We start from the raw sequence: 11,018 nt of genomic DNA on the forward strand, positions 1-11,018 counted from the left end.
ATTGGTTTATAGTGTTACTCATGTCTACTCTTTTGTTGTTGCTCTTCCACCTCCTTGCTATATTGTTTTTGAAAGTAGAATATTGAAGTCTACAACCATTACAATTTATTTATCCCTTCAGTTCTGTCAGTTTTTGCCTCAGGTATTTTGAAACTCTGTTGTTAGGTACACATATATTTATAATTGTTATATCTTCTTAGTGGATTTATTCTTTTATCATTATAAAATGTCCTTTGTCACTAGTAACAATTTTTGCCCTAAAGCCTATTTTGTCTGATATTAGTATAGCTACTCTAGTGCTCTGTAACTAGTTTGCATGATATGCTTTTCCATTCTTTTACTTTCAGCAGACTTGTGTTTTTCAATCTAACGTTTGTCTTCTAGAAGCAGCATATAGTGGAGTCATATATTTTTTAAATCAATTTTGCCAATATCTGCCTTTTAATTAGGATGTTTGATCTATTTACATTCAGTATAGTTACTGATAAGGTAAGATTTATGTCTTCCAGTTTGTTTTCTACTTGTTTTATGTCTTTTTTCTCCTTTATTTCACCACTGTCTTTTGTCATATTAGATAATTTAATTCCCTTGTCATTTCTTTTACTGTATAATTTTGCACTATTTTCTTACTGTAGAGATTATAGTTAGCATTTTAATTTAAAATAATCTAGTTCAGATTAATATAACTTAATTTCAATAATATATTAATACAAAAATTTGATTCTATATAGCCCCATTCCTTCTTTCTCCCTCTTCATATTGTTACTGTCATAAAAGTTACATCTTAATAAATGGTATGCCCATCAGCACAAGTATATAATTATTGCTTTATGAAGTTATCTCTTAAATAGGGGTAAGGGGAAGCCATTTTTCTTGAGTAAACACTCCTTGGATTGATGCAAGTCATTGGTTAATTTCCAGAGTTCCAAAAAAGTTGACAGTATTTTTGCCAGTTTTCTTGTTTCTTTTTGAAGGCAAGAATTTTCAGAGTTCTTTAACCATTTTCTTTTAAAATTACTCTCAATGTACTTTTAACTTGTATTTTCCTTAGATGAAGTTAAATATCTTTATTATGTCTATATTTCTTTTTGTATGAGCTGTAGGTATATATCCTGTGACCATATTCTATTAAGTATTTGTTTTCTAATTGATATGTAGGAGTCAGGGAAATGAGCCCTCTGCCTTTTTAGGGAATTGAGCCCTCTGCCTTTATATGGGTTGCAAAATTTTTCCTTATTTTGTCTTTTGACTTTCATTTATGGTGTTTTGTCATAGAGGGAAAAGTATCTTAATTTATCTTAATGTGTCAGTTGTAATGTATCTATGAATACTTTTATGGCTTCTGAGTTTTGTATAATACTTTAAAGAGCTTTTCTCTCTAAGATTGTTCCAACTATTCCCCAATGACCTTTCAAATACTTTATAAAGTAAATTTTATCAAAATATAATTTATATGCAGTAAGGTACGCCTATTGGATAGGTTTGGACAAATGTATATACTGTGTAACTACCACAATCATGATGGAGAACATTTAATTACACCCAAAAGTTCTTCCAGGCCCCTTTACAGTCATTCCCACTCCTCCACCACTAGCACAAAATATTCTTATTTTTTTGTTATTGTCTTTTTATCTGCGGTTATTTCCCCCTTGTTGTTTATTTCATCCATCTTCTTGAGTAAGTTAGCTAACACTTTATTTCAGTTTACTTCAAAGAATAAACTCTTTTATTTATGTGTTAGTTATGTCATTTTTCTCCTTTAAAATTAATTAGCTGTTTGAATAAGATGCTTAATTCTTGTTAAAGGTGTTTATTTTTCTCTGAGAGCTTCTTTAACTGAGTTCCAAAGGTTCTAATGTGAAGCAGTCATCTCACCATGTCATTTGCATTTACTTTGTTTTTATAAAATAAATGAAATTTATTTTAGTATTTTCATTTTAGAAGTTACTTTTATAACTGTGACTCTGTGACTATAATTCATAGACTTGCTATCATAGGCATTGATGGAATTAATATCTTTCCCTTTCCTCCTTCAGTCTTCTCTACCAGTCAACTGATTATCTTAGTATTTTCCTTTGCATTGTTAAATATACTTCTACTTCTGTCACATTCTGAAAAGTTACATTCAGACCAATTATAGTCATTTCTCCCAGAGGGGTGCTTTTTAGACTTTATTCTGCCCTCCCCTCATCTTGCCTTCCCACCAGGAACGTCCCCAGTCATCTTAGCCAGGGTAAATGAGGGCTTAGTTGATTGGTGGGGAGCTGCTGCCTCCACAAGGGACAGAGTAAATTTAGGTTCTGTCACAGGCTGAGACTCTATCAAAGGAAGCCCAGAACATCCTGCCAGAGCTCCCTGAAAATAGCATTACTAGGCTTACACAGCCCCTGCCTGTCTCTTCACCTCATGTACCTAGACTAAGCTTAGGGCCCTTCCAGATGGTTCAGACCGTGAAAACCTCTTTTTGCCCAGTTCTTCATGATTGTAAAAGACTGGATTCCTGAGCACCTCCTCTTCTCCATCTAAGTCTCTCATCTCAATATGGACAAATATTTTCAAACAGTTTGAGAAGAAGTCATGGCAGAAACCTTAAAGGCCTTCCTATACCCAGCCTGGATTAGCTTTCATTTACACTTAACTGTGGCCACACATTTACCATTTATTCCTTATTCCCCCACCTGCATGCCTTTTCTTCACTGGGCTCTTCCCAGGCTCAGAGTTAAGGGAACAGAGCTACCAGAAGACCACACAGTTGAGAAAGAGCCAACTCTGATAAAACTGATGAAGATCTTTTATCTCCTGGTGCTTGAAAACCCTTTGTTCTACCAAGGAATAGGCTTGGTATCTATTTCAGTTTTTGGCCTTACTCCTGTTTCCTTTTAACCCCATCTCTCCTACCCTGTCTGTCCTGAGCTCCTTTTGTGCTCTGCTAAGTCACTTCAGTCTTGTCCGACTCTGTGCGACCCCACCAGCCTTCTCTGTCCGTGGGATTCTCCAGGCAAGAAGACTAGAGTGGGTTGCCATTTCCTGCTCCTGGGGGATCTTCCTGACCCAGGGGTTGAACCCATGTCTCTTACATCTCCTGCATTGGCGGGCGGGTTCTTTACCACTAGCAGCACCTGGCACTGATGAATTGTCCTCCTTCTCCCATCATATGTGTCACATCGTAAGATGTCACTTGTTTACAAGGTATAAAGCAGAAAACAGGAGATTTCTATCTCAAGCAAATGAATCTATACTCTCAAGTGTCATGATAAAGGCAGGAAATGCTTTTGAAGAAATACCCCTTCACGCCCGTTAAATCAGACTGCATTGTAGGAGTCTGACCAGGGAGGGAAATCACTTCCCCGCTGGCAGGAGAGCATTACAGCACAAACTCTGGACCAGTCTTTTCAGTTCACGAGCAGTCAAACCTGGGCCCTTTCATCCCCTCCCAAGCATCAAGAGCTCATATATTATCATTTAGAGTTTATTTAGTTCTTTGGTGTAATGGCAGAGGAACTAACATGGCTAGTTTCCCAGGACATGGCTTGGCTTCCCAGGACACCTCAGTCATTCCAAGTATCACTGACCAGGTCAGAAAAGTCAAGACATTAGATCCTAAAGATCTGAGAGCCTAAGGATCTAGAGCATGGGTTGCATGGATGGCTACACAAAACCCTGGGGCTAATCTGCGGGTATACAGGATGGTGAACAGCTCAGCTGGGTGGAGCCTGACTGTTAGGCGGCTCCTGGGCTGGCTCACAGGAGGCTCCTCCACTCTTGCCCATTCCAGGGAAGATGACTGTAGCGTATGTCACAGGCTTGGAGCTGATCTCAACCTTAGGAGGCAGAGGGGGCACACAGAGGGGGTCTAGGGGTAGGAGTTTCCCTGACAGGGGATCAGGAGGAAGGCTGGTGTAAGTGGTGTCATCAAAGGAAGGTGGTGAGTCAAGCTTGACATATGGTACATCTGATGGCAGATCAACAGCCAGTCCAGAGTCACTGACGTGCTGGACCACTGAGGAGGGAGCCTATAACAAAAGCAGGCCGGTTAGGCAAAGAGAAAATGCCTCCCTCTGCCCCGGTTCCTTGAGGTGGGAAGTCCAGGTTCACACTGGACTGTCTCCAGAATCCTGAGTATGTCTGTGGGCAAGATGGCTTCACTGTGAAGATTTTCAGGCCCCAAGTATCTCCCTAAATCTGGGCAAGTGGATGGCAAAGTGGGAAGGTGGAAGACTATAGTTGGCAAGTTTACTGCATTTAAGAAGTGGCTTTGGACCTCATGTGGGTTCCCAGTCTTTTCTCCACCCGATCATCCCAGGACTTGTCAGTGAGTATGGTAGAGGGAGGGTCTAGGGAATTTGGCTGGGGGCCTGCAGAGGTTTCTTACCGTGTTTGAGATTCCACTGCTCTGAAATTGTCCACCAACAGCAAACCTGTTTCCTGGTAGAACAGAAGCACAGACTGCTCCTTGTGCCGACTCAGTGCCTTCCACACATGCACTCTCCAGAACCCTTGGCAACCTCTGTTCTAGCCCATACTCAAACATCCCCGCTCCCACCAGCAAAGTCTTCCCCTTCCATCTGCCCAGCCCCCACCCCCAGCCAGCCCTAACGCCCCCACTTACTGCTTCCACAGCTCCCTTCATCCTGTCTCAACACTCAAGCCATCTCCTGAAATCCCCCACCTCTTCCAGCCACCTGTCCCCAGCGCCACTGTCTCACCCTCTACAATTCCTGTCTCTCCCCAGGCCACCTCCCACGGAATCTCCTCGCTCTCCTCCACCTTTCAACCATGGGAATTGTAGGGCCTGGGGGCACTTGCCAAAGCCCATCTGTAGGGGGAGCAGACCTAGATTCCCAGCCTCAAATGCAGGAGTGGCTGATACAGGGCCGGAAGACCCCTGCTGGGATACACAGGTGGAGAGCTACCCACCTTTCCTTTTGGCCATCACAGCAAGCAGCATCACCGCCACCATCACCAGCAGGCCCAGCAGGAACACAGCACCCCAAATCCAGGCTCTGCTGAGACACACAAAGAAGGAAGTGAGCTTAGCCCTGAACCTGGTAGGGAGCTGCTTGGCAGGAATCCTGGAGAAGTGGCACAGAGGCACCATTCTTGGTGTGCCATGGTCGGGAGAAAGAGCTTTTTTTTTAATGGAATGAGGCAGGCAGACTCAAGCAGGGAAGAAGAGAGACACGTTATCAGGGTATCCTGACTAGAGATCTACTGGAATAAAGGGCTCAGTGCTGAACTGGAATAGAGAGGTATGCCTGTCTGTCTACCTACCTGCCTACCTGTTGAGCAGTTCCCCAGGAGTGAAGAGAATTGTAAGGTTTCCTTTCAATTTAGTCTGGGGCTCTAAACAAGCTGTATCTGCACCATCATCCTTTCCTAGCCACCCACATACAATTCTTGTCATACCTCTTCTTGTCCTGGCTGGTATCCAAAGGGCTGTCGCTGTCTACAGAGTCCAAAGAGGAGCTCTCACCCAGAGTCGCATCCTGATGGATCTCCTCCTCTTTCAGGGCAGGAGCTGAGGCAGAAGGAAGTTGTTACTGAGCACATACCCACTGAGAGCAGGGTTCAAGGGCTTGCTGAGAGCTGAGGGACTGGGGGAGGAGAACCGAGGGAGGTTGGGAGTAAGAAACACAAAGGGGTGCTTTGGATATTCCTTAAGGGGCCTCTAATTCGAGAGGTCTAAGTCTTTATCTGATTGTGAATATGCTCACTTCCCCTCTGCCGCCAGCTCCCAACCTCTCCCTCTGAATTTCTTCTCCTTTACCTGCCCACCCTGTGCCTTATCTCAATCAGGCTGCTCAGACTATGCAGAAACCCCACTGTGTTATCTGTGCCCACTTCCCTACCCCACCCCAGAATAGGCCTCTCTACTCTGACCTCCTTGGAGACCTTGCTCCCAGCTCTCATCACTTGGTCTCTAAAGGGGCTTTGGCCCAGCCTACTAGACCTCTCTGCATACCTGCAGCCTTGTGACCAACCCTGCAGGTTGGCTGAGCCCCATCCCAAGCTCTGGAGGTAAGGAACATAGGGTCAATCCTGAAATGACAGTGCCAACTGACACTTGCTGAGAGCTTTGGCTTAGACCCTGAGATTCAGTTTTGTGACAAGTTTTTTGTCATTCCAACAATGTGCTCAGCTTCTGTCTGTGGGACTCAGGGTTTGTTTCTGTCAGCCTGAGGATCTGCCTTGGGAACCCGGCAGTCCTCCTAGATCCTCTGAGATCTTGTCTTGCCTGGTCCTTAGACATTTACCATTCCCACTCCCCACCCAACGCTAAACCAGGAACTGAGACACCATTGACCCCAGTCTTGCGGCATATGTCCTTATCTGGTTTTTAAAACCACTATATCCTCCCTGGATACTGTGCTCTACCCATTTGCCTGAATATCCATCCTCTACAGCTCTTGGGGTCCCCACACCTCAGATGTTCCACTGAGGGTACCCATCTCCCTGCCACCCTTTCCCAGTGCATTGTCTTGTGACCATTTGCCATTTAGGAAGTTCTAACCTTGAGGTATTAGACCTTAGAGTGTCAAGGAAGCGGGAGGACAAAGGATAACCAGAGCGAACAGGAGTATGTTTATAATATGAGTAATAATTGTGGACACAAGAGAGATTTCTAATGACAGCTTAGTCCCTCCTCATAACAGATGGAGAAAAACAGAAGGAAAAATGTCTTGATTTCATTATTTTGGGCCTTTGGCATGAATTACTTAAGAAAGGAATACTTGAAAATGAAAAAGATGTCAACATCCGTAAGAGGAAGGCAGAACAGTCTGCTTCCTCAGGTAGCTGACCATGTTCCCAACAGAACAATTATTTTTTACAATATTGTACTTTTCTGAGGAATATTTAATACTTTTAAATGTTCTTTTAGTAAATATTTAGACATGAGAAAGTTATAGACTGTAAAAATGAATCCTGTGAAGAGTACTTTCTAAACTGAAATAGGGTCTAGAATATCGACTGTATATTGATGAGACTCTTTCTGTTTTTAAAACTGAATAAGTCAAAGGAATCCAGCCATTGAATGTACCCTGCCTGTTACATAAGACACATACTAGATGCTCAGTGAAGACTTATAAAATAAGGTATAAATTCAGTAGTTTTTAAGCCATTAATCTTAAGCCTGGAACATATACCAAAAAATTAATTCCGGTTGATATGTCTGAATCAAAACTTTGTTTAAAACATTTCTAAGGGGAAAAAAACAGCATAGAGTGTGTTGAAAATGCTGGATGAGGCCCTGAATGGGGGAAGAAGGATATGACTTCCTGTGGGGAGACCCACCCATGCAGGAGCGGAAAGGGGACTGCTCTTTGGCTGATTTATCTCGGACTTCTCACCCGGTTTGGCTTCCGTTCCCTGCAGAGCTGTCAAAAGAATATTGGGCATTTGGCCCATATTCCTCACCCACAAGGGCTCCCACCCACCAGGGACCCAAGAGCGGCAGGTTTGGGCAGGAGGGTAGGCCAGGGCTGCTGGCCAGGCTGGGATAGCTCACCTGCAGGAAGCACATCCAGAGTGACCCTGTGCACAGTCTGGGTTCCCGAGAGGCCCTCCACCACACAGGCATACTCGCCAGCATCCTCCTCCCGCAGGGCAAGCATCTCCACCTGGAGCAGGCCGCCCCCCAGGTCTGTGAGAAATATGCGGCTGCCAGCTGGGACCCCGCGATTCACGGTTGATGTAACCAAGGGCTGGCATCCCTCTGGCAGGACCTGGCACCACACCTTTCGTGCCTTGACGTCCTGGAGTCGGTAGTGGCACTGCACCAGGATGGAGCTCCCCACGGGCGCCTGCAGCAGCTCCGGGAGGCTGCCGGCCGAGCCCTGGCCTAGGGAAGGAAAGTTGAGGGAATGTCAGGCAGGGCACCTCCAGGTCCACCCACTGCCCAGGGGGTCAGGGGTCTAGAGGTCCACTTCTGGGCCTACACATGTAGTTGTTTCCAGGGCAATGCCAATTATCCCTGGGCATGGAGCAGGGTACATGGGGCCCAGAGTGCAGCTCCTTCTAAACCTTACCTACTAGTCCCAGGAGCAGCAGCAGAAGCAGTTTGGGGCCCATGGCTGGGCAGGGAGATGTCAGCTCTGAGGCTCGTCTGAGCACTGACACAGCATTCCCCTGGGGGCAGGAAATTTGGCCTCAGACACTCACGTGGGGCTCTCAGTGACCATGGGGTTGGGAAGCAGGCACTGGTGGGCCTCGCCATGGGTGGGGAGAAGGAGCTGTTCCAAGCTCTGGTTGGCTCAGTGCTCCAGATAGGAGTGGGCGAGGTAGAATGAGAAGACCCACGGAAATACAGAAGCCTGGGATCCTGGGCGCCCCTAAGGAGTGAAGTCAGGGAGGAGGATTATGGCAACCAGGGAGCATTAGAGAAAGGGGGAAGATGATCTTCAGGGTATTCCAAATATAGAATCTGATGATGCAGAGCTGTGAAGGAGGGAAGTAAAGTGTCCTCCCCAGGGCCTGAGTCCATCTTAATTTTAAATTCTATGTGAGTGCCCTACCCGAGCTCTCTGGAGATCATCCAGGAAGCCCCCTCTCGATGGTGCACCCTGGTCTACCTGTCTTCACGCCCTGTGCTGAGTGCTCCCTAGACACTTCCGGTGTGGGCCACGTTCTCCACGTCCAGGAAGTGCACTATTGCTTTGATAATTAATTGGATATTGAATCACCTGTACTCATCTCATTTTCATAGCTTTTCTGTCTAGGTTTCTTTCCTTTTTTTTTTTTTTTTTTTTTGTCCATTGTGTTCTGATTCCTGGAAGATATCCTCATATTTTTTCTTCCATCCCTTCTATCCTTGTCCTTCAAATTTTTATCCCTTAGTGCTTTTAGTTTACGGTATTTTTAATTCTCCAAGCATTTCTCATATATTATTTTTATTTCATGAATGCACTGTCCTCTCAGTTCTCTGTGAATATGTTCATGTTTCTGCATGATCGGGGCCTTCCCAGGAAAGGGCACTGAGCGAGCTTTGTTCCAGGGAGACTGAAGAGCAAACGTGCCTGGGGAGTTAGAGACAGTGTGTCAGCTCCAGAGAGATTTGCTTCCATCCTTCCCTTCCTCCCTGGAAATGATCAGTTTCTATTCCGAAGTTAAGATGTCTCTCTCTCCCACCAGCGAGGAAGATGGGCCAATGCTCAACGTGCCAGATGCTCTATATCAGCTCCAAGTCTCATAATTTGGGGTTCCTCTCCCATGACACAAACCAACTCCCTGCACAGGGTCCATCTGGTCCCCATTTGCATCACCCTGTGCAGAACTGGGGCTGGGGATCCCGCACAGAATGTGAGGGGTAAGCCTGCTGACACCAGGGATGCGCCAGTGCTCAGACTGGAGCAGGCCAGGTGGGAATGCCTGGGAGGACACACCGCTCTGACCTAGATGCTCACGCCTGGTAAGGGCCCTGGAAAAACCACCCTCCCTCCTCCTGTCCTCCCTGCCCTCCTCCTCCCCATCCCTGCCTCCTCCTGCCTCCAGGAGCAAGGGAGTTGAGAATGGAAAACAGGGACCAGGAGCCTGAGAAAGCCGTGTTTAGCTGAGTCTCATGGACACGGTGATAGGGAGACCAGCTGTTCCTGTTCACCTGGCGTGAGGGTTTTCTGGGAACACAGGACTCTTGGTGCTAACACTGGCAGTCTCCAGCCGACTGGACACCTGGGTCTCCCTTGTGAGTGATATGGAAGGAAGTATGTCTGTCCTGCCAAGGCGTATCAGGCTTTCTTTGATTTCCTTACAGAAAATTATTTTTGCTCTAATAAGCCAACCTGGGAGATTTGTGTGAGGAGGAGACCTGTCTTCAATATGTATTGAGTGCATAAAACAGACACAGTCCCCCACTGGGTGCCTGGGACAGAAGTGGCCAGGATCCAAAGAGGTGTCCTCTCACCAGGCGTTTGAGAATAGAAAGAAAGCCAGTGCTTATGCAGGACCTACTATGTGCCAGACAGCTGGCCAGGAACTTAATGTTATTTCTTTCAATCTCATAAAAACCCACCAAAGTAGGGTTGTTGGGGTTTGGTTTGGTGTTGGGATTTTTGTTTGTCTTTACGTTCAAGGAGCCTGAGGCTTGGAGCAGTTAAGGAACTTAAGGTTTCTTAAGGAGGCAAGAACTTGACATTGGAAAACGCTTTCCATTCAGTGTGCACTCCAGAGAGTGAAAGGCGGGGGATCCCAGGGTGGATGTCTCTGACCTGGCCGAGCAGGAAGGAGCAAAGGCTGAGCTCCCAAGAGCAGGAAAGTTCCAGCAGCGCCCCTCCACCAGGCACATCCCCAGAGCCTCCCCTTCCATCCGGTCACCCCCGGTGCCCAGGCAGCGTGGGCGGGAGGGCGCTGGCATGGGCTCAGTTTGGGCTCCGTCTTGGCTCCTAGACCGTGCCTGTGTCTGCAGGAAGAAGACGACTGCTCCAGGACCCGATGGGGAAGTTTCACTGAAGTGCAGTTGAGTTAGGGAGGCCAGGGAAGCACAGACTGGACCAGGGACCTGGAGCTGGGGGCAGAGGCCAGCAGAGCAGCCTCGGGAGTGGGTGGGGCAGGGCTGTGACGAGGGGAGTGACCTGTTAACATGAGGCTGATACACAGGGCTGCACCGGGGGCTCTTTCCCAGTGATTCAAAACCCCAGGGACCCACACCCAGGTTAGGGAGCAATGCAGCCACATGTGGCTGTGGAGAGGGGCTCCTGGCCTTCAGCTCTGAGGCCAGGACAGAGAACCTGTGGATATGGGCAACCCACTTCCTCCTCAAGGACAGCCCAACTTCAGGGTAGCTTCCATCTAGTTTCCCCCTCATTCTTGGTCCAGGAGGCGTGTGTGTGTCGAAGAGAGAGATGAGGTTCCCTGAGCTGCCTTGGTTGTTCCCTGTGTCTCGAACACTCTTCCTGTCTTGCTTCCTTGAGGTGCTTCTCAAGTGGTGCCTCCTGACTACCCTTTAGAATTGCATCATTCCCCGGGCCTTCTGCCCTCCCCATACTCCCAACCAGCTGATTGACTGACATTGTATTTGTCTGTCT

The 11,018-nt window shown here is 46.9% G+C and overlaps 1 protein-coding gene across 2 annotated transcripts; it reads right to left on the bottom strand.

The window, feature by feature from the left end:
- Positions 1-3,453: 3,453 nt before the first annotated feature.
- On the bottom strand, positions 3,454-8,572 carry TREML1 (triggering receptor expressed on myeloid cells like 1). Of its 2 annotated transcripts, none has more exons than XM_061398122.1 (6): positions 8,028-8,572; positions 7,508-7,840; positions 5,407-5,518; positions 4,918-5,006; positions 4,373-4,425; positions 3,454-4,013 (listed from the first exon to the last, which is right to left on the bottom strand). In XM_061398122.1, the coding sequence occupies exons 1-6, from the start codon at positions 8,068-8,070 to the stop codon at positions 3,699-3,701; spliced, it is 945 nt and encodes a 314-aa protein (XP_061254106.1). In that variant the 5' UTR covers positions 8,071-8,572; the 3' UTR covers positions 3,454-3,698. The 2 variants fall into 2 exon arrangements, with proteins under 2 accessions (XP_061254106.1, XP_061254107.1); XM_061398123.1 differs by having other exon boundaries at positions 4,918-5,003; positions 8,028-8,571.
- Between the last annotated feature and the right edge of the window lie 2,446 nt (positions 8,573-11,018).

The sequence above is a fragment of the Bos javanicus genome, chromosome 23 (genome assembly GCF_032452875.1).
Source record: "Bos javanicus breed banteng chromosome 23, ARS-OSU_banteng_1.0, whole genome shotgun sequence".
In the NCBI taxonomy this organism is placed as follows: Eukaryota; Metazoa; Chordata; class Mammalia; order Artiodactyla; family Bovidae; genus Bos; species Bos javanicus.